Below are 23,271 nucleotides of genomic sequence, written 5' to 3'. Positions count from 1 at the left end.
TTAAGATACACAACGTTCCAAATTTAATTACGAGTTTATATACATTATTTTCGCATCTATAATGATGTATAATTTAGACTAGCCTTAAGCAAACAATCGGTAAAATTTTTCAATCATTATATTAAATGCCCTATGATAATATTCATATTTTGTAATACAAAAATAAGTGTTATAAGTAGCATTTCGGCGCCCGACGTGGAATCGGGCGCAAAATTGATACCGGAGACCGAAATGGCGTCTACATATTAGTAATAGAGCTTCTTCGTATTGAAAATACAATTTCCGAAAGCGCCATCTATCTTCCCCAGCGATTCGTTTCGCAAAAATAGAGAACTTAACTATAGATATACTACCGCGATAAAATCGTTTAAATCTCCACTGAGCAAAATATACAACGTTTTTATCTACAAACTTTTAGAAAATTATTTATCCTAACATTTTGGCATTCGAACGATCCACGAGGGTCGACGTAATTTTAATCTTTCTTCACATTGGCTTTTTGTTCTGAGCAAAAATGACAAACTTTTCGTGACGACTTTTAACAACGAGAAAGGTGACACCGAGACGAGGGGAAGGGGGCTGAAAAAGGAAAAACCCTTTTCCCAATTATTTAAAACTTTAATTCGTAATATTAAAACCTCTAAGTTTATAGGGGCAAGGATCTACTATACATTTGGCTGGGATTTCACAGCGGCTCTATAAACGCGCGTGCACGATGACGTAATACTGGGAGAATATTACTGGAAGAATTATCATTAGATTTATATAGTAAGGTATTTTTTCTTTAAAAAACGCAAGAATTTGAGTATTATATAACGTGAAAAGGTTTCGCGTTGGGTGGTAAAGACAACCCTTCATCGCAATTAAAAAGGAATTAATAAACTACAATAAATAAACTAAAAAGGAAGTTCCAAAAAACCGAACTTCGAAATCTTGTAAACAAATTAGTCATCTGTCTCGTAACAGTTAATGAGCGCGGGTGTTCGTCCAGGCGGCGAAGTGCCACCCAATCGTGTCGCCCTACGCTAGGTCACCGATGGCGTTGTTGGCTTTCTCCATCAACTGATCGGACGACGAATCTCTGGGATGAAGAGCCCCAGCGTTCTGCCTCCTGAGATCGGACTTGATAAAAGCTAAATCAAAAGTGTTAGATTAATAAATATCCCGCAAACCATTTGAAGTACTCGAGGGGCAGGTCACTTCCATTTTGGGTGCGTCTTAATCATAGTAAAATCATTAAATCAGGGTAATCGTGATTAAATCAGGGTAATCAAGGTTAATAAATCTAATCACGATTTCAACGAGATTTCATAATTCTAATCATCATCTTATCTTTTTAATCAGCATTTAATAATTTAAACGATATTTAATAATTCTAATCATCATCTAATCTTTTTAATTAGATTTGATCTTTTTAATTAGATTTGATCTTTTTAATTAGATTTGATCATTTTAATTAGATTTGATCATTTTAATCACGATTTAATCAAAATAATCGGTCAAATCGAGAATTTATCATTAAAATCAAAACTGAAGTACGATTTAATCATACTTATCACGATATAATTTTTTAATCAGGATTTAATCATTTTAAACAGATTTAATCATTTTAAACAGATTTAATCATTTTAAACAGATTTAATCATGATTAATCGTGATTTAATCAGATTTTAACATTCTAATCATGATTAATCGTGATTTAATCAGATTTTAACATTCTAATCATGATTAATCGTGATTTAATCAGATTTTAACATTCTAATCATGATTAATCGTGATTTAATCAGATTTTAACATTCTAATCATGATTAATCGTGATTTAATCAGATTTTAACATTCTAATCATGATTAATCGTGATTTAATCTACTTAATCGTGATTAAATTGAATTTAATCAAAATAATCACGATTAAATCTGATTTAATCTTTTGAGGGGTGCGTCGTTAAACTTGGAAGTGACCTGCCCCTCGGAAATACTAGCGAGCGAAGTCCTCCCTTACCCGTAAGAATTGATCCAACGACTAAAGTACTAATCAGTCCAAGATTTGTGACGAGATCGCCGTGATCGTCCGTAATGATTGTACCGACCATTGTAAACAGGATCCCAAACACCTGAAACGGAAAATCGTCATCATTACGTATCTTCGATATATCACGAGACAACTTTTCGGAAGTTACCTGAGCCGATGCATTGAGCAATCCGGATGATGTCCCTTCAGACTCCGGGTAAGTAATCTCGGCTGCGAATTCGAAGCCAAGAGGTAAATAACCAGTCATGAAGAATCTGAAATCAAAGAACACCTCAGCATTTCGACATTCGTCCTAAAAGCGCACGTACGTACCCTAGTAGAGAAGCCATCGAGAAGACAACCCAAAATCCCGATAGCCTAAGAGCTACGGTAAAGGCTACCATTCCACCTAAAGACAGAATGTAAACCACTAAAGTTGTCTCTCTGAAATTAAGATAAATTGTAATTACGTGGGATCTATGATGGAAAAATATAAATATCGCTTACTTGTATCGATGCGTTTTATCTAGAATAAATCCGCACACAACGGAGCCGACCATTCCCGATATCACGATTATGAGACCCATCCATCCGACTTCAATTTCTTTACCCTGGCACGAAAAGAAAAGTTCATATTCCTCCTCAAACTTCCAAAATCGTAGTGCGAATGCGAGTTTAACCGAGGGGTAGGACTCTGCGAACTCTGTGTACACTGCCGTACCTTTGACAGTGCTAAATGGAACTCGCGAACTCTTGAAAATATGTACCTTTAACAGTGCTAAATGCACGAACTCGGTGTACAGATTATCTGAGACTGTCTTACCCCTAGAGTTTAACTAACCGGGAAATGGACCAGGACCACTTGATTGAGCAAGGTAGAAATGGCGTAAAACACACCGACATTAATTCCTGCAATTAATAAATTTAATTTAATTAATTGCTACAATCGGCGGCCGGGAAAAGAAACGAATAGTTGAAGCAAAATAAAGAGAGGACGTGGCTTTCGAAAATTACCGTATGTAATGAGAAGTACGACGTAGTTAATATTTTTCATCAGATTGGCGATTGATTGAAAGTATTTTTCTTGTACCTCATTTTCGAGAACGGCCTGGGCCCTGCTCGGCGGGTGTGCCGGCTTATCTCGAAATCCTGCCAGAAACAAGAAAAATATCGGAAAAATCCCAGCCACGATGAAGCGTATATGAAAAAGGCGTCAAGCTAGATATCAACGCGATCTATCTAAAAATCAGGGTGAGTTCTGTCTTTGGGTTATTGACTACAGGCCGGACAGTAGCGGGTTGGACGCGATACGGAGCCGCCGCTTATTTTTACAGGGTTGTATCGGATTGTTGAATTAATGGGAGAAAGTTTCGACAAAACAGATTTTTTCGACGTGATAAGTCAAAACTAATGACCGGGCCGCGTTAGAGCAGCCATTCTCGAAAGAGAAGAAAAGGCGAGGGAGGAAGGTTATTAGGCTTATCATTGAAATTGACAGTTACTGGAAAGTTCAGCGGATCGAATTTCCCTTAAGACATCTAGTAAATCACCGAACCGCTTCGACCCATACCACCAGTCAGACGCCTTCGCTGATGTCCCGTTCTATCTCGGGACCGTCACCATTAACGCGAGAAAATGCTTTATATGCCGAAGAGCGGGAATATTCTACTTAAATAGAAAGCCGCGGGCGGCCACAATTAAAACTTGCAATTGATGGCATGAATCGCGGAAAAGCAATTAGTTCCATTAGAAATTTTTCTCTAAAGCGATCTTTAAATCAAACTTCCCGGTACTAATAAGCAAATGAGGATAGGATTGGTATCGCTAGTTGCGTAGCCGTGGAAAGGTACAGAAAAACCCTACGAACTTTTTTTTATAAATGGAAGAACGCGGAACCTTTGAATTTTTTATCTATACGAGCTACTTTCTCTCACAAGGAGACTACCCGAGGTGGTTATCTACGATTTGGTTCAAACTCGGGTGGTAAGTAGACCTTCATGTAACTTGAAAATCCCTAAAAGGATGGACAAGAATGGGCTTTCGTTTTGCCATGGCAACCAAAAATGTTTTTCACAACTTAAAAACTGATTTTCTCTATGAAAATTAACATGGAAAAATCGAAATCGAAGATTTTAAGGGTCCCCCCTAACTATATTCTTCAAAAAAATTAAAAAAGGTTCATCAATTAGATACATAATTCAGATCTGACTAAAACTGGTCAATTTTGGTAAATATGTGTAAATATACATATATTGGGTAAATACGAGTAATCAGTTTTTAAGTTGTGAAAAGCATTTTTAGTTGCCATGGCAAAACGAAAGCCCATTCTTGTCCACCCTTTTAGGAATTTTCAAGTTACATGGTCTACTTACCACCCGAGTTTGAACAAAATTGGAGATAAACACATCGGGTAGTCTCCTTGTCAGTAATGGGCTACACTAAAGTTTTATGGCAAACGCGAGAATCAAACATTTTAAAAGAGATTATACTGTATAGGCAAATTAATCTAAATATGGATAATGGGTATAATGGTTATAATGTTTAAAATGGTTATTTTCCTCAAAAATATTTGTAATCTAACCTCCTCACGCTCTTCCTAAAGACCTTGTAAATGGCAATGCATTAAACTATTTACCAAGTAAAATTTAAACTAAATGTATCTAGCAAAGAAACGATGTTTTGGCGTGCTTCGGTGGGTTTGTGGGAAAAGGGTTATCGAAAATGCCAAAAGTACACAATCGATAAAACGCGCGAGCCGCCCAACCAATAGCGGAGTACGATAGCGAGCCCACCCGAAGGTTATTTGCGGAGAGATATATTCTCCGAAAGAGGAAAAAGAAGCTCATCGTCTAAAATCTCCAGAGATTCGATTCTGTGTATTCTACTATCACCGCCAACATTTGACATTTCGTGTACAGAATCCCGGATATAGTGTGGATCGAAAACTTCCGGAAGTCTGGGAACTGCAATTTGTCTTCTCACGCAATTACAGAGGGTCATAACGGTCTGAAGAAATAATTTAACACCGAAAACCTTTCATTATAAGTAAAATCCGAAAATGGAGCGTATCACGTAAAACGCGTCCGTTCCATAAATACAGTTCATCAAGTTTTATCAACAGAATGGGGTCCTACCTAAATATTCTTAATTATGTAGTGGGTGTAGTGCTAGCCAAGTTTTATCGGTATGTAGGGACGAGGAATGTTTCACCTACCGATGAGCACGAGTACGAAAAGAAGCGTCGTGAATGCAGCCACTCCGTAGAATAAGATGCTGATGTGTTTGCTTAGTTCTTCCTTATCGACGATATTTGGCACAAGAATAGGAGGAAGTAGGAACCCCAGAGCAATTCCGACCTGCGATAAGGCCCCCAGATAAACAATTAAATCTTAAAGGCTGGTTTTCACTTGGGCAAAAACTCCAGAACGGTGAACGTTGACGCAAAAAATCTCCGTTAGGCCTAATACAATTTTAACGCGTCGAAGCTCGCCGTCGTACCGTTTTAGTCTTAGTGAAAACCAGCCTTAAGGAAGATTAAGAGGGTAGATTCCTCCAAAGTAAATTCTAAATATTCCACAAGTCTTATCTATTACACAAGTGTCTTGTTTCTTGAAGTGCGTAACAACCCGTTATACGGTTAAATTGGAACGATAACAATTTCTAAGCTATAAATCTGGAATTTGCGATAGATAGGCCGTCAACCTATTTGAGAACGAGACGAAGGGTTATTTTGTTTACCTGATTCCCGAAAACGCCGAGAGCGCAAGCCGTCGATACTTCTTTGTCGCTGAACCAGACTGCGGCCAGCCTTGGAGGGATGCCCAATATAAAAATCTGAGAAACGGCCACGATTGTCTGCCCGACCATGGACACCACGAAGCGGTCGGGAGATACACTCAAGCATTTCACCCATGATCCTGATAGAAAGGTCATCGAGAATATTGTCATAAAAAAGAAAAACAATACCGAAATAAAATTATTTATCTTATAAGGATAATTGCAGTATAATGAGAGCTTGAATAAAGGTATGGTATAGCACAGTAATTCCACGCGGAAGACACCGTCTCATCTAGGAGCAACAAACACAGCACCCCACAAGGAGAACGCAACCCGTCAGAAGTCGTACATTTTCTCGCGTACACTTTTCATTGGTTAGACGCTTTAGCGCCTGCTGCCGTCGGAAGGGGAAATTCGGAAATTGTCCCCCCCCTTTCCGTAAAACGTTCAGCGTAAAGGCTCGTCCAATAAAATTTGTACACAACACTGCGATAGCGTGTTTAAAGGCTAGCCGCCTTCTCCTGGTGTTTGTTGCTCCTAGGTGGCATTGAAGAGGTTTAAGTTGTCAAAAATAACAATCTCATAATGCAAAAGTTTTTTTTTGAAACCGATAGAAGTGCGAAAATTATTTTCAGGCGCTCTTTCTAATCTAAAAGAAATTGATTTGAAAAACTTCAACGGTTCATTGTATAAATTGGGGCGCGCTAGTTCGGAAAGGACATTCTTATTGGCTAACACAAATGAAGATAAATATAGCTGAGCCCGCGTGATTCGATTTTATGATCAGAATAAATAATTACACGTGCGACGAAAAAATGCGTGATGTCATCGAGATTCACGCGTTTTTAATTTTAAATCCCTTCCTTTTTAAGCGAATAATTTCTTTTAGCGTCTATACACTCTTTTACGGAGTTGGAGATTTCATTACAGGCCTAATTTAAAATAGTACAAGCAAGGGCGCATGCACGCGCTCATCAGCTCGAGACGTCGCGTGCACCTGACCGCGTGAATCGGCCTTGCATGCACTATTTAAAATCAGATCTGTAATAAAATGGCAGCTCTCACAATTAAGGATATGAAAGAGTGTATTGGTGATTCCAAAAAAAGATCGGAGGTCGCATGATTTGTTTACTTTCTGTTGTATGGTTTAAGTATTTGAGCGTGCCCTTTTTTTGAATTTTCCAACGCGCGTGCAAAATCGCGCGAGCTTCAATATACTAATATATCCAGATCGCGCGCCCAAAGAATTTACTCTTTTATACATGTATTTGTCGGTATTATATTTCAGAATCACCTATTGCGATAATGCTAAGAATCTGGGAGTGGTAAAATAAAAGCTACGAATTAAGAACACTAATTTCTAGATGACATTAAAACAAATACTTCTTTATGTTTGCATATATCTAAAACTTTATTAAAAACTAGGCTTAGCTAGTGGTCTTATTAGAAATGAAATTCCCCGATCACACGGGAATATATCTCGGTGGACTCAGTTTAAATAATAGCCTAGTTTAAACAATATTTTAAATATGTACAAATATATAACGAATTTCGTTTAAGGTCTTATAAACACGCGCATAGAACTGAAAATAGTTTTGTTTTAAAATGAGTTTTAGATATCTTGAGCAAAGATTCTTCGATGTCTCTTCCGAGAATCTTGTTTACATGAACTAAATTGGCCTTCCCTATTTCCAATACAGAAAGCAGTTATAAATCAATTGACGCGGTTTTTTTTATCGCACGTGAATAATCTACATTGACGTCAATATTGTGAATTACTGGGTGCAAAGACACTTCTGGTGTCGGCGTGTTGACATTTTTGAGGAATAACAGAGTTATAACGTTGTTTCGCAGAATCTCACTTTTGTAACAATACGCGAATCAATTCGGGAAAAAAAAATTAAGAAATGACCCTTCGTCGCCCCTTTAGTAGTAAGAGTTCAATGCATTAATACGTAAATAACGAATTGGCTTAAAAGCCATGAAAAATTAAATAGAAAATTTCTACCCGACATTTTTTCAAAGACCTCCAGTTACTCAATTACTTCGAAGTAGAATAAGCTCTAAAAGGTAAACAGAAAGGTTATTTACCCAAGCATGTTCCGAGGGATCCGATAAGCACCACGCATCTAAGTCCTTTTTTGTCCAATAACCAACTGGCGGGGAAGATGAGAGGAATGTAGACTACCATGAAGATGACCGACGTCCAGTTGACCGCCATCGTCGAGACGTCGTAATAATGGCAGAAAATGTTGTTGATGATGGAGTATTCGATCCATTGAAAGGAATTGGACATTGAGAATAGACAGAAAAGGAAGAGGATGACGAAACGATATTTGGAGACTCGGGCATTGGACGCGAACTTTGAGGAATCCGGAGTGGCAACCTCGTCACCCTTTGACACTAACGGATAAAAGGAATTAGACGAACGCCATTCCGATCGCTCCCGCAACGCGCTGTATTTGACAGCGAACGCGTCAAGGGCGTCCCTAATTACCGGCTTTGTCGAAGTCATTGTCAGTTTTTAGCGTGGCCGATATACTCTTCACTTCTACTTTGCGGGTGGGCGTCAGGTATTCCTTATCCGTTACGCTGTAGTCCATCGTCTTCAATTGAAAACCGTTTTCTTTACTGTCAGTCGAGATATCGTGCTTGGTCTGCTGGCCATTCAGGCTACCAGAACTGCCGCGCAAGCTCTCCAGTTTGGATACGTCTAGCGAGCTGCATTTCGAAAATAAACGGGACAAAAATGAAAAATAGGTCAGGCTCAAGCGCTCGATCACTTAACTACGGGTTCCATAGGCCTCGGGCGACGTTTTCCTCTCAATTTTACAACCCTATTAACATTTTTTTCTGAAAATGATCAGATACTACTCAGCCAATAGAAACGATGTAAGAGCGGCCAAAAACCGAACACCTCTCAATTAAAACGCAGTCTATAAAAAACTGCCGGTTTCGAAGTTTAATTGCGGCTGACTATTTTAAAATTCCTTTCACGCAATATTAGAACAAGGAAGGAATAATGTATTTAGGCAATGGTAATGGCAAACTTTTAATTTCACTGATGGGTAATATAGCAAAAACACTCCATTTTATAGATTTAGTGTCTGGTATAGATTTAAAATCACTTCTCTAATAAAACGGTTAACGTATTAACTCTATTGCTTATAGAAAACGTACCACTAAGTTAAAACAACAGTGTGGAAAATTATTAGTTGGGCAATTTAAAGTAATTTCCACGCTTATCTTAGAGTCTTAATTAACACGCATGTAAATGTATATAATTTCGCTCGTCACGCGTAAAATGGTTTGAAGTTCAGAGAAACTCTTCAACTTCCCTTTTCAATTATAAAGCAGAAGCAAATGATTCCGTCGCCGGGAGTCCCAGCGGCATCCGCGCCTCTAATTGCTACAGTGTACAAGTATAGACTGAACCAAAATGTATCTCGCGTTGTATCAGCGGTATAAGCTTAAATAGTAACATAATATAACCTAATTTTCGCTAATACTAAGATCTTACCATTCTGATAATAGGAAAGAGGCGGAATAATACGGAAAAATTTGTATTTTGCTTTTAGAATTAAACTCGCGTCTGCAGTGATTGCACTACGCGACGAAATTGACGCATTATCCACGGATGATTCGAAATCGCGTTGCCAGCCATTTCCTCCCCTCGAGATACGCTTCCAATATCAGATAATTTGTGGTAAAAATGTCAATTTAGTAGCGTTAATCTTACCTCATTGTCAGCTTATCGAAGGGGTGCCTAAATTCGCAACTAATAGAATACGCGACGTCCTTCGGTTGGCTCTTTGACGGAACAACTGACGAACAGTCAAATCCGTAAATTTATTCAAAGAAGCTGATATTTCTTATCGCGAAAATTGTTTGCATTTTCTACCGAGAAATACGCTATCTTCGCGTAGGTCTATCACCGATTTTTTGACGGTTAATTTCGGCGGTCAATCGCGTTATTGGTTATGACCTAATCGCGTAAACAAAAGTTCGAAGACCTTATCAAAGTCGCCAAACGTCGGAAAATTATCTTGGTCAATAAATTAACGGTGAACGTTATGTTAGAGACGAGATTAGATTTTGTTCTTGTTTTCTAAACCCAAAAAATCGAATTTCCTTTCACATACGAAAATATTTCGTTGCCTATCAATGTTTAGATATTGAACAGTGAACTTTAAAAAAACCAACAGTAACGATAGTCCCAAAGTTTGCCGCCGCCACGAAATCATATTTTGTTGAAGTACCGTGATTTGTTTTTATTAAAACATCGTTTTCTTATCTGAATTTGTTGACATTTATTGGGCCTACTGACGTAGAACATCACCGCGATCTTAGAATCAAATTGTCACGCTTACAAAATTTCGGATAGTGGAACTTCTATTCAGTTTATTTATTTTTTAAGCTTTAGAAATAAAATAAGGTTTTTAAGACGCATACGCGCTAAAGTAGATTACATTCAGCAAAAAAAACCCAGGAATTAGTGCGAAGTTAAGTTGAATTACTGCAGTTATTATTACTTTTATCACAAGGAGGTCATTTGACAAATGTTTGTCTGCGCGAAGCAATTGTGGTGTCGATGTTTCGTGACGTCCCGCGTGCATGTTCTATAGACTTTATTTGGTGGCAAAATTTGAGAGTTGCCATTTTATAGAGAATATGTTTAGCTTTATTAAAAAATCGTCTGCTTAGCAGACGAAAATCCAGCAGTTCATGAGCTTCTCGCATTTGCCACTACGTGGCTCTATGTAAACTGAAAAGGCTAATTATTGTAGGAACGTAGGAGGAATTCCCCAAAATGACCACCAACAATCACTTCTAGGGGAGCGAGAATAAAGTCTTTAAAGAAAACAAAGGAAATGTCGAAAAATATAAACTAAACGTTTAACTACAAAGACCTCGATGAAACACGGGTTATTTTAGTTACTTTAGAACTGGATTTTAAATATATTAAAGACAACTTACAGAAATGAACTGCCTTGCATATTGCTAAATCTTTTCGAACCAAATACAAAAATCCTAGTGATTTAGGCGTTTGTAGGCCTACTTTGAAAGACTGATGTGGTGATAATGCTAATCATCAATAACAATCATCAAACGAATGGAATTCGAGGTGGGCGGTGAAAGCGAAGTAAACAATAACAAATGGTAATTTGTAACATAAGTCACTCTAACATCGATCCGACTAATTGGATCGCAATATTACTGGTACTCACAGAATCCACGAACGAGGGCGCCTTTCTGGAGTTTCGAAAGCCAAAATAACGAAACTGATCAGGCGAAACGAGCCGTTTTAACTCCAATAAAAAGCGACACTTAATATCGAAACGCGGTGTTCGCAGTGTCGCGAAAGCGTTAAATGAATAAGCAATTCCCGGCACACTGTCTCCTAGATGGTTTTAAAGTTTCGAAATCGTGAACTTGACCAGGGAGGGCATCCGCAACCTCGTCGTTGTACTACAAACCTGTTGCAACGTCCACCTAAGCTCTTTTGGCTCCGGTTAGGGAACGTCCAACTTCGATCAATCTACTACGACGTAGAGTTGCTGGCGCTCTGAAAGTTAAGAACCAACCGTTCCGTGCCAATAGGACCTGACTCGAGTGAGGAGGAAACTATGTCCGCTTAACCTTAGCAATCCGGTATCTAAAATACTGACGAGAAACTATCGCTTATAAAGTCTATCATTATGACTAAAAATACCCGGGAAGCCGTTATTTTGCATGAAGAATTCGGTAGTTGGAAGGCAACAGGGATCGTACGCGTATCAGAAATGATGAGAGGGTCGCCAATGTAGAATCATACGCGTTTAAAAAATGGGATAGGCTAGAGCGGGGGAGGGTGGAGCGTCAATGTAGAAAACGTCCGTGGTTTCGTTCCTTTTTGATCCCAAAATAGTGTCATCTAGCTCGTCATAACGTCCCTCGTCGGAAGTCGCTGGTGGCGGGGGTGGATGAGCGAGATGGAAAGATTCATTTATATTTTTATCCCTCGAATGAAAATTGGGGGTATTCGGGAAAAAGTGGATTTGCAGAATAAACATTTCTTGCCAGCGCGGAGAGTGATTCTGTTACGGGGTCCTTGCCAAGAGTACGAGACGAAAAATTGCCTCGTACCCACGACGGTGGACTCACCATTTCTTCGTGCCTCGGTGTCACTTCATTAAATTTGTCCGAGGCTCGATTTGTCCACGTCAAACAGTTAATGTCCCGTAAAATATTCAATGGGAATGTTATTTATTTTTTCAAGGACAACTTCCAAGACGCGTTGCCGACCAGGAATAACTTACCAACCAAATGCCCGGCGTATTTCGAACAGACGTATTTATAGGAGATATTTGGAAAATTTCGAAAGATTTGAGACTTAATCGCGCGCACGAAATTCACGTCACGCTTTTTGGGTACGTCAGCGGAAGTGGTATATATAAAGTGTTTTGATGGGAATATTTGACGGAGGCATTTAAATTTTATATTTCGGATCTGAATGGAACTGTTATTAAAAGACAAATATCCTTCTTCAGTCGAAATTCTTTTACGCTAGTGTTAAAGAATATCTGCTTAAGAAGGACCACAATCCAAAAGCATTCGATTAATAATTAGGTATATTATTTTTTCACTTAAATGTTGTATCTGTCTTTTAATAACTTAACAATTATATTAATTTAAACCGGGGCAATTAAATTCTAAAATTATTTTGACTTGCTTAATTTATACCAAGAAAACGAGAGCCACCGTTGGTCTAAAGGTAACAATGACCACGGTTGAAAAGGTAAAAAAGACCGACAACGTTTGGGGAAACTAAAATATATTTATTTATGAAATTGAACCGATACGCGGTACTTCGGCCGATAGGCCATCAAGGCGAAGGTATAAGTTAAGACAGTCTTAATTGGTTTAATTTCATAAATAAATATATTTTAGTTTCCCCAAACGTTGTTGGTCTTTTTTAACTCTTCAACCGTGTTCATAATTTATACCACTCGTTTATTGGCGATAAACCAGAACAATTTCAATCAATATTTACGTAGCGAGTATATTAAGTGATGGGTGTTTAGCGATTAGATATATTTGGACAAATATAATCGAAAATCCAAAGCTCTTTAAACCAATCTGCCGCACCCAAATTGCTATTTTTCCACATATAAATGTTTTGATGAAAGATAGACGTGATGGAAAGATATTTCGGAAAATGCTAACCATTTACACCGATTACAGGCCCTAACAAAGTTTCAAAACGTAGCGAAACTCTTTGATACTAACGTTAATCTACCGTTTTCTCTTAATTTACGAATGTCTTCCACTCTAAACTTAAAACTTATCATAGTTAATATAGTGATGCATTTACGATAGTGCCAAATCGCCATTATTTTTGTCAATGTTATATAGAGACAACTGGGAACGTCCAACATTATTTTAATGGAATATTTTTGATAAGAATCTCAACTAAAACGAAACCGAAACTGTCAAGATATTTTCGCTCTTTGGTCAAAGAAAAACGGAGAGACAAAGATAAGGAATAGCTATATGGGGCCTCTAAATCGAAACTGAGAAAGGCCAGAAGTCTATCGCGGGATACGCCGTAAAAAAGGAGAGAGGCTATAACGTTACGCGGAATGTCAAAAAAAGAGTCGAAGAAATATTTCACTTTTTTCGTTTCGCGACGTCGCGGCTTTATCTAGATTAAGAGAAAAAGGCAGACCGTCGAAATATACCATCTAGGAGGAGCTCTCTCTCCTCCCCTCGCAAACGAAAATCCCTCCGGGTATTCCCGAAATTTCTCAAAGAGAACCTTTTCAATCTGTATGTAAAGTTTTGTTTAGTCACTTTGGAAAAATAGTTTCTGAAAACAATAATCGCGAAGTCACTTTACATAATAGAGTTTCGCGTAGAAGGAGAACGTGGCTCCGTAGAGAGGGGAATTCACGGTGACATATTACCCAAAAAATGCCATTATTTCTGGTACTTAATTGAGAATCGATGGTCCATTTTCGCAAAGGGCCCACCAAGGTCAAAAGGACAATGGCGCTCATTACTGATTTCCAATATGCCATTATACTATTTCTGATTCTAATTAGGTTTCTCGAAGTCTCATCCGAGATCTTCGGACGTATAAATCTTTGGCATCTAAATGGCTTTGCGATTGATTTTCAAACGGATTGAAAAGTAAGATCGTGGTTACAAGACTCAATTAAATTTAGTTTCGGTTCGGTGAAACCGATTATAGTTCCATTCTGAAGAGTTAAATGTTACATTTTACGATCGATTCCCATTCCTCCAAGAAAACGCTTTCCATTTTACCGCAACCAGCCATTGGGTGTCCATACAATAATCGCGACAGTATTCGGAAAAGGCAATAGCTAATTTCTATCATTTTAAGCAGGTTGTGGCAGGGATACGTTCACTAATTTATCTCATTTGGCAAATCAAGGCGCAGTTGAAGGGGCTGATCATTCTGCGTAATCCGTTCTATAAAGAGTATACGTAATCTCTGAGTAGTCCGCGTACTTCGTGTAATCTTACTAGCAGTAGTAATCTTTTCGTATTCCGCGAAATTGGAGTACAGGCCAACTCCAAGAAGCCAAGAAGAAAACAGACCACAATTTTGGGTTGATTTAAGGAAGCGACTTGATGCATCGTGTGATAGCTCTTTTTCAGGCGAGCATTCTAAGACTAACTAACTCGATCGTACTTCTAATATAATAATAATCAGCTAGGCTAATGCCCAAGTCATCTTGAAACTTTTAATGCCTTAAACAGGTGGCCGGGTTACAATGCGTAGGAGGGTGGTGGCAAGCCCTGCAAGCCACGCTAGCCAACCCTACACTAGCTATTACAGTTAACCTCTACAAGTTTTTTGTAAAGGGGAATAACTAAAAGCTAGGGGGAAATACGCTCTAACCAGTGGGAAGAGAACTTGCAAACTCTGACCTTGCTCCCTCAGTCTCGTTGCGAGCTCCATTACCCATAAGCGTCAGCCTCAGTGGCGTAGACAATGGGGGGTTTCCGGCTCCAGATCCCCTTGGGCCTGCCTTTGACTGTACTAAATTTCCACCCCCTTCTCGACGCCCCTCTTAACATTCACATCCTTCGACCTCCCCTTGACGAATTTCTGGCTATGCCGTTTGTCAACCTGCTCAGCCTATTGGTTAATCCGTCACATACTTCCAAGATACTCCACACCCCTCAAAGATAGTCAGAATTCCTCTAACATATTCAAGATAGCAAGTACGATACGACACATACATCTAAGACACCCAAATTACCACTAATAAATTCCAATAGTTTCAAATGGACAGGAGCCCCTTTCTTAAAAATCGAAACTCCTCGACTATTCACGAGAACAAAAAAGTATGTTCGTCAATAAAACAATGTGAGAGTGTACGCGCGTGTTTGAGAACAAATGGAATAGAAAGAACGGCAGCCAGAACGCCGTTTAGGAAATCGCGGCCTTTCAATCATTCGCGCGTGGCTGACCCCTTTGTCGCCACGGATCTGGCCAGCCATTACGGCCTCTCAGGCCCGCTAAGAATCGGTAAACCTTTTCAAATGTAACAGCGAATATTTCGAATTCGAGGACGTTAACGCGTTAGTAAAATTCCGGGTGCATAGATGCTATCCATTATTTCCGCCGTTATATTCGGATAGTTTAGCGTCTACAAGAACGCTAGAATGGTACGGAGGTATAGTGACGAAGAACGTGTCACTAAATTTGAGCGAGCATCGGGAAGAACCTTTTACGATTACGGAGAGAATCGGCCCCGTCACCATGGTTACATCGCACTCCAGCGGGTTATATTCGGCGAGGCGGAAATCTTTAAAGCGAAAAATTACCCGAAGATATCTCGGAGGGAGAGCCCTTTAATGGGCCCTAGCGCGGGTACTTGTCGCGGGAAAAAAAATAGAGAAGAGTATAAAATGCTCTTTGTTGAGAACGAATTCACCGTATTTAAAGGATGGGGTACTTAAAGAGTGTCTTTCTACGGAAAAGAAAAAAAACGGGTCATCGCGGAAAAAAAGTCAAGGCGGCCCAAATGAGCCGAATATTGTTCTTCCGCTTAATGAAAGTAAGGTTAAAAAGCTCGCTTTGTCCTAATTTAAAGGCTTCGCCGACGAAGAATAACAGCGAGACAAGCCACTATGGAGAACAGTATCCTTACTAAGCGGACATTCACGTCCGCGTTTCGTGAAATATCTCCGCAATTTCCTTTCCTTTGACTCTCTTAATCACGAGTAAATGGGTTTTCATACTTTGTCGCGTTTTAGTGTTTTAGTAGTTTCACGATAGTAAATAAATATAATATTTTACAATAAAATTTTACTTCAGTCTATAGTCAATTCTACACGAGGGACAGCTCACTCCAATGACTATTAGGACACCCTCGTATGATTAAATCATGATTAGATTAGATTAAGATTAAATCTGTAGCTTTAGCTGCACAAAGATTAAAAATGATTAAACAAACCAACTTATTAGTCCCGTCAAAAGAACGAGCTTAGAAATAAAATTATACAACATTTTTAAAAGAACGAGCGTAACAAAGTGATCTGCCCCTCGATTCCAGTTTCATCGCTTTATCTAACAACAAAATCCAAAAATTAAATGTAAATAGTTTTTTGTATATATATATTATATCCTTGGTTTTAACGGTGTAGTGGAAATCTAAATTGTTCTATAATAGAACAAGCGCGTCCATTCCCCGTACTATAAAGAAACTTAGCTTATACTAAAGTCTTTTCTATGGAATATCCAGTTCAAAATTTCCCTTCTCCGATATTTGGTATTCTAATACGATTTATGCAATTTATATTGAAATGAGACCAACTGTCGTGATTTATGAAGAAACGAAATAATTCTCTTCTTTCGAATAACTTATCGCGAGTCACGGAAACGAACGTCGACAGTGAAGACAAAATTTACGATTTAAAATCTGCATTTTAAAATATCGGTCACTTCGATTATGTACCGATATGATTTCCGATATATCTTTCAAACGACTCGATAATTTAAAAATAGCGTAGTCCGCCTTATATATAGTCTACGTAATTAGTGAAAATAATATTAACTTATTTAATTAAATGCTAATTAGAGCGGTTTTTTCTCGGTATTTTGTCGAAGGTTAATCACCGAAATTAGGCCCGTCGAAAGGTTCAAGTGAAAAATATCTCGCGCGTTAATAAATTTCGGAATTTTAAACTCTAAGCGGAGCGGTCCAAAAGCGTCTAATGATTAAAGATCAACACTCTCCCCTTAATTAATACCTCGCCTAAAGTTCCAAGAACCGATATTTTCGCGAACGCCTGCTGCGCCAAAAATAAAATTAGTCGAGGCCAAACTCTTTGACAGTGATTAAACCTTAAGGAGCTGCTAGAAAAGCGTTGTTGTCGGGTTTACCTAAGGCCGACGCTCCGCCCAATTTAAGGAGGGTTTGGGTGGCTTTAAATCTCTTCAAACGTGGCGGAAAGCCAATTATCGACGAGTTGGTCCACGAGTCCGATGTCGAAGCCGCGATGCTCGGACGTACGAATATGGCCCGAAAACGTTGAGCCTTGGAACTGAGTATTTAATGAGTCGAAGCTAATAGCGTACATTTTCTTGAAAACCCCTTTCGTAAATTTGGCTAAGTTAGATGACGTCTATGGGGAAATTAAGCCAACGGTTTCGAGGCGAATTAGTCTCAAAGGAGAGTAGCGCCATCTAGATGGCCACGCGACGCTTAAATGCGCGTACGGCTCTTTCTCCGTGTGGAGAATTAAGCGACTGACTCATATCGGGATGACGTTTAGGAAGCTAAACGAATTAATACTGGACGTTCGAATTTCAATGAAGTCGTCTCGAACCTATATTAGGATCATTATCGGTATTATTGACAAAAGCTGACAATCGCGATTCGGGATTCCGCCGATCATCGATGAATCTTCAGGGAGTTTCCAAATTTAATAGTATAACGTAAATTACCTCTACAACCGTATACTGTATATAATGGGTATTATCCTTAACACAACATTAGTAGGTCGTTAGTCTACCTACCAGAGGCGGCTTCCGAGAAAACAGGGTGACACGGGAATAGAACCAAGATCGGATTTTCAATTGAGCAATAGTACTTCTAAGATAATTAAGGTGTTCTTAACAATTAGAGATTTAATTGGACGTTCCAATGGCAACCGCACCAAAGGCGTAACTAAGCTCTCCAAGGTCCGCACGTTAAACTCGTTTTGGGCTACTTTGGATCACGAGGATCTTTATACAGTGGCGCACCAGGGGGAGGGGGGGTCATGGCCCCACCAGCAAGAAGAAGAAAATAAGCATGACCGAAGCCTTCATAAAAACGTTTTTTGCTTATCATTACCTAAAAATGTTTTGGGACTCATCTCCCCCCCCCCCGACAAAATTCTGGGTGCGCCACTGTCTTTATATAAAGTTGCATGGCCTTTTTGTTATTATGTCTACGAGCGCGCGCTACACTCTCCAGAAGAATATAGGTTTTTCTAGCGCGTGCGCGAAGAATATACTAATAAAGCTGTGTCTTGTGACGTAAGAGCAACATTTTATATATTTGTTTTATTCATTTTATCTGATTATTCGTGGGGCCACCCGTGCTTCGAGGTTCTGCGGGGTCCTTATTAACGTTGCTGAACTACACCCAGTGACCTCTCTAGTAACTTAACCCGGCATTCACATTTTAAAGGGACCCCAGCCTCTGTCCAGTTCGAAACCCAAACCCTTTAAATTGAAACTATAAATGTCAAAGTATGAAAATATTTTTCCTACCTTCACGTAACTGTATTTTCTCGGCACGCGCGATACTCACGCGGGCTTCAGAATCCGACTACAACGAATGACGTAGAAAAATCAATAACACGGAATAAGCACTTTGCATGGAAAGACCTATTGTGAAATTTTAAATCGAAATATCAATTTCGGATTTAGGTTGAAAGTGTATTTTACGGTTATACGAGTAATAAAAGTTTTATTGGATAAAAAAGGAACAATATTATTGGTTTCATAAACAGAGGTAACCCCCCCCCCTTGAAATTGAAAGGGGCGCAAAAAGCCTGCCGATGAGGGGGGCGCCAATTTTAGCATAGAGTAGTATCACCTCGTAGCTTTGGCCATGGCCGCCATTTTAGGCGCGTTCTCTATAGGACACTGACACTACTCTATCCAAGCTGTACCCCCCTTAATCCAAAACGTTCCTACGCGCCTGACTCCCCTCGTTTGGAGCTTCAGTTTTTGTTTATCTCTCTCTCATTATAACGGGGGCCCACCCAGACACTCTTCGGAGTAATTAAAGAGCCCCTCAGAGAATTATTCCATCTTTATCCCACTTATAATTCGAGTTGGTCATTGACCTACATCCGTAGTTTATTTAGCGGCCAACGTTTACTGAGACGACGAAAAAAGTCGGTAACGCGCTTGAAACTTTAACGGGGAGTGTTTATCTAATCTGTTAGGCTTAATGAGAAGGTTCTTTGTATAGAAAACGAAGAATGGCCGTGTTTTGTTCGTGCCAACAGGCCGCGTTCCACGATTCTCCGGTTGACGCGTATCGTATCGACGCGCGAGAGCGAGAACGAAAACTTCGTTGGTTAGCCTTTTCTTATCTCGAGTGTGTCTCCTCGGCATCTGAATTGCAAATCATAGCGAAGAGCCGCTCGAAATTGACGGTTTCAAGCGCGCGCCGATAAGGCATTGTGATAGCGAATTCCCGAATTACGCCTTTTCACCTACATTCACTTCGGTGGCTGGACTAATGTTTCGGAAAAAATTGAAGTCGTGGGGAGGATCATTCGCCTAATGGACTTCTAATTTTGGCCGACCGCGAAACGAACTCAATTTACAGTTAGGTCATCCACACTATTTTTACGCCATTGGTGTCCTGAAGTCTAGCCAACGAAAATACCCTTAAATTTAAAAACCTGTAGCTTCATTTTACATTGTTTTGTCTTTCTGATTGGTTTTCTTGTAGCTGCGTGACATAGCTGCACGGCTCGTCTGCTCTTGGTTTGCAGTTAAGGTTATAGTTTAGATGGGGTGGCTGAGTGGTTAACGCTTTAGCCTCGCAGCAAGAGGAGCCAGGTTCGATCCCAGCTAGTGGCACTGGGTGGAAATCCGGAACCACTCCTTCTACGTAGAGTTTGTAAGTTCTCTCCCCACTGGTTAAAAGGGGTTTTCCACCGAGATCTTCGGTTTCCCCTTCCCATAAAAACTTGCTGAGGTTAACGGTAATAGTTAGTGTAGGGAGCTGTTGGCTCGCGTGGAATGAAGGGCTTGCCACCACCCTCCTACGCATTGTAACCCGGCCACCTGTTACTTGATCACGCACAAGCAACATTGCTTATGTGGTCCAAGGTGGCGCCTTGGGTATTAGCTCTATTTAAAAAAAAAAACAAAAAACTATCCATTCCCGATAAATATTTTTATCACAGAAATAATTTCCATTTATTGGATCTGGCATTACAAATAAATAAGAATAATCAGCTAGACTAAAACCCAAGTCATCTATATACCGACTTTTAATGCCATTAATTCAGGAGGCTGTGTATTAGGGTGATGGCAAGCTTCGCGAACCAACAGCTCCCCTACACTGTTAACCTCAACCAATTTTTATGGAAGGAAAACCAGTAGTAAGAGAACTTGCAAACTCAACGTGGAAGGACTAGCCCCGAGGATTCAGGTAGTCCCCTTAATCTGGGTTCGAACCCGGCTCCTCTTGCTGTCATAGCTGCACGGGCTCGTCTCAATTTTGAGCCAATTTGCGAGTTTGAGACCGAGTCACCTTAAATATTCGAGTTAATTTTAAGCACGAGATGACTTCCTTCTAAATTTCATTAAATCACGAGCCTCGGCTGAGACCATTCGAAAAAACCTAAACCATTTTAAGTACGAGCCGAGACCAAGAAATATATTGCCTAATTTACGAGCTGAGACGAGACCCGGCCTTAATGGTTTTGAGACAGACTGAGTCCGAGTCGCAAAATTAGTTGAAAAATGAGCCCGAGTATAGACCTATCGTTAGAGTTCTTAATGATACGATCCCGAGACGAGCCCAATTGAATAAGCACGAACTGGAGACTGCTTATGGATTACTTCGCGTCACAAATCAAACGGTCCACTCCTAAAAATAATTTACTGAACCCAATTCTATTGGTTGTTAAATTGAATGATGCGAGTCATACGACCTTTGCACCCACGTAATTCACGTTTATTTTTTGAAAAGGTCGTTTATAAATGCCCATTTTGTTTGATTTCGCTGCTGCCGTTTTTAACACCTAATTGGCAGCTTAGGCCTGTATTTGGTAAGTACATTTATTTTTCTGAACAAACTACAACAGTAGTTTAAAAAATTTAACCTTATGATGTTAGCGGCAGATGTTATTTTATGTTATAAAGCATTAAGTATGTTTAGTTAGTCTCAATTTGGAGGTAGAGGGTTAGATGGCCCAGACGGGGCAGTTTTGATACGATCGGATAATGTATTTACGAGATAAACCAGGGTACACGAAGGGAAAACAAAAAGCGAATGGACGATACTATAGAAATGGTTAAAATGCCGTAGGACACAAGTTAATGGCTTAAAGCTTACATTTTCAATATTTCATTGTCGTGTGAACTGATTCATACCGTTTTCAATTGCTATTTTTGGATGATGTATTCGGGGTTAAGCAAATAATACTTAGTGTTTAAAAAAAATTATATTTTAAAATTGGAGGATGCGTGTTAAAAAGCATAAATTCTTATATGTATAGCATGCAGCCATTTATTTTGTACGGAGTCATAATATTTTTTTGTACTGAGCTATAATAAAAGTTTGTTTTAAATAAAAAAGTTGAGCAAAATTTCTTGTGTCGAGGACTCAAAACGAGTGAGCCCCCTAATATTTATTCCGAGCCTAGTCTGAGACGAGTTCAAAACGAATTGTTTAGGTAAGAAGAGCCTGAGACTAGCCCATATTCGTTAACTTAAGAAAATTGAGCTCCAGACGAGTCGAGGAAAAAACTTAAAAACAAATGAGACCGAGGTGAGTCCACATGAAAAATAAAGCTTAACACGACTCCGGGACGAGCTGCTTCAATCACTGTCGTTTTAACTGAGTCTGAGCTGAGCCTGTACAATATTTTTCCTTAAATTGAGCCTGAGACGAGCACTTAAACGTTTGTGTAAAATTTTTGAGATGAGCGCGAGTCCAACTTTGGCCGTGCAGCTAGCTGAGTGTTAGATTGTACGGAATAAAGCTACCTCTATACTCCTACAAGTTCGTGCGGGCTTTCCTATCCGTTAACTTATCAAGCGAGTGTATTAAATCTTTTTTTCTGAGGGGTTTCGTAAGTTCGTCTTATTGAAATATATTCCAAATATATTCAAATATTGAAATACACGTTTTTAAATGTAGAGACATTTTCAAGAGAAATCTATGGACTTTCGCCAGCTCCGTTTACCTGATTCGTTGTATCGCGGTTCAATCCCCAACACGTTATTTTCGATATACCTTATTTTTTGTTTGTTACTAGCGGAAGCCGTAAAAAATGCTTACTACACGTACACTTTTTCGTCTACCCAAACTTGTACTCTTATATTTCGCGCTACTTTTAATGGTGGTTGCAATTGAGAAAAACAACATTAAAAATTCAACCTCTCAATCTTAGAACTATAATTAATTATATTACTATTATATTAAGAAAAGAGTTGGAACTATTTTAATGACATTTTGCGAATAGGTACTATTTATTTTATTAGCTACGAGTCCAATTACGGGATTAAAGAGCTCTCTAGATGACTAAATATATTGTGAAATTCGTCTTTTTAAGGTGGAGGGTTTCGCTTTTTGACGGCGACCAAAATACGGCGGTCTCACGGTACATGTTTCCGAAAAAGGAAATGCTGACTGAAACAAGCGAGACTGAGCCGATCTAAAACGAACGGGGTAACGCTATCCTCTTAAAAAGGACCCAGTTCCACTAACCCAGAACTAGAACGCGTGACAATGAAACGGCGCTTACGACAAATTCGTTTCAGGGTTCTTTGGTCTCTAGACACGCTCTGGTCCGTCGTTTCCCTCGGGCCGACGAACATAGACTTAAAGCTCGGCTATACGCGCGACATATCCGCGATAGGCGTACGGATTCAAAGCGGCAAAGTCTCGCCTACCGCGAAAATTTCCGAGTTTATCAGCGCGAAGAGCGGTCGGTTTGAAAAGACGTATCTCTTACCAGAATGGCTGGGAAGCTCGGGCCGCTGAATCGGATTCGGAAGAGGAGGACGCTGGAAGATGAGCCGCGTGGCTCGTGCCGGCTTGATAAATAAACTGGTTTCGGCGAGGAACCCATGTTTTGAATCTCAGCAGTAGCCTCTCATCTCAACTGCAGCCCAGCCTGTCGTCGTCCTTCGGTCACCCGACTTCGCAAACCCGGCACGGCTCGATCAATTATTACAACGCCGGAGAACGACTCGGGACGGCATCTATGGGCGAAGACGGAAA

The 23,271-nt window shown here is 39.6% G+C and overlaps 1 protein-coding gene across 2 annotated transcripts; it reads right to left on the bottom strand.

Moving 5' to 3' along the window:
• On the bottom strand, positions 1–23,154 carry LOC149947998 (choline/ethanolamine transporter flvcr2a-like). Of its 2 annotated transcripts, none has more exons than XM_090172543.1 (12): positions 23,003–23,154; positions 8,283–8,506; positions 7,877–8,188; positions 5,747–5,925; positions 5,223–5,364; positions 3,023–3,157; positions 2,850–2,917; positions 2,516–2,619; positions 2,342–2,452; positions 2,178–2,283; positions 2,000–2,111; positions 1–1,133 (listed from the first exon to the last, which is right to left on the bottom strand). In XM_090172543.1, exons 2-12 carry the CDS (start codon positions 8,386–8,388, stop codon positions 1,021–1,023), a joined length of 1,488 nt encoding a protein of 495 aa, XP_090028669.1. In that variant the 5' UTR covers positions 8,389–8,506; positions 23,003–23,154; the 3' UTR covers positions 1–1,020. The 2 variants fall into 2 exon arrangements, with proteins under 2 accessions (XP_090028669.1, XP_090028668.1); XM_090172542.1 differs by lacking the exon at positions 23,003–23,154 and adding an exon at positions 9,525–9,796.
• Positions 23,155–23,271: the final 117 nt, after the last annotated feature.

This window comes from Leiobunum rupestre, chromosome 4 (genome assembly GCF_980474605.1).
Source record: "Leiobunum rupestre chromosome 4, qqLeiRupe1.1.hap1, whole genome shotgun sequence".
NCBI lineage: Eukaryota > Metazoa > Arthropoda > Arachnida > Opiliones > Sclerosomatidae > Leiobunum > Leiobunum rupestre.
The sequence above is the reverse complement of the archived record's forward strand: the minus strand, read 5'-3'. Positions and strand labels throughout refer to the sequence as shown.

Bases quoted from the DNA above. Each gene is read 5' to 3' on its own strand.
- LOC149947998 (XM_090172542.1), bottom strand. The intron at 3,158-5,222 runs GTAGGTGAAACA...TGTTTCTGGCAG, and splicing joins TTTCGTACTCGTGCTCATCG to GATTTCGAGATAAGCCGGCA. The intron at 2,453-2,515 runs GTAAGCGATATT...TCTTAATTTCAG, and splicing joins GATAAAACGCATCGATACAA to AGAGACAACTTTAGTGGTTT.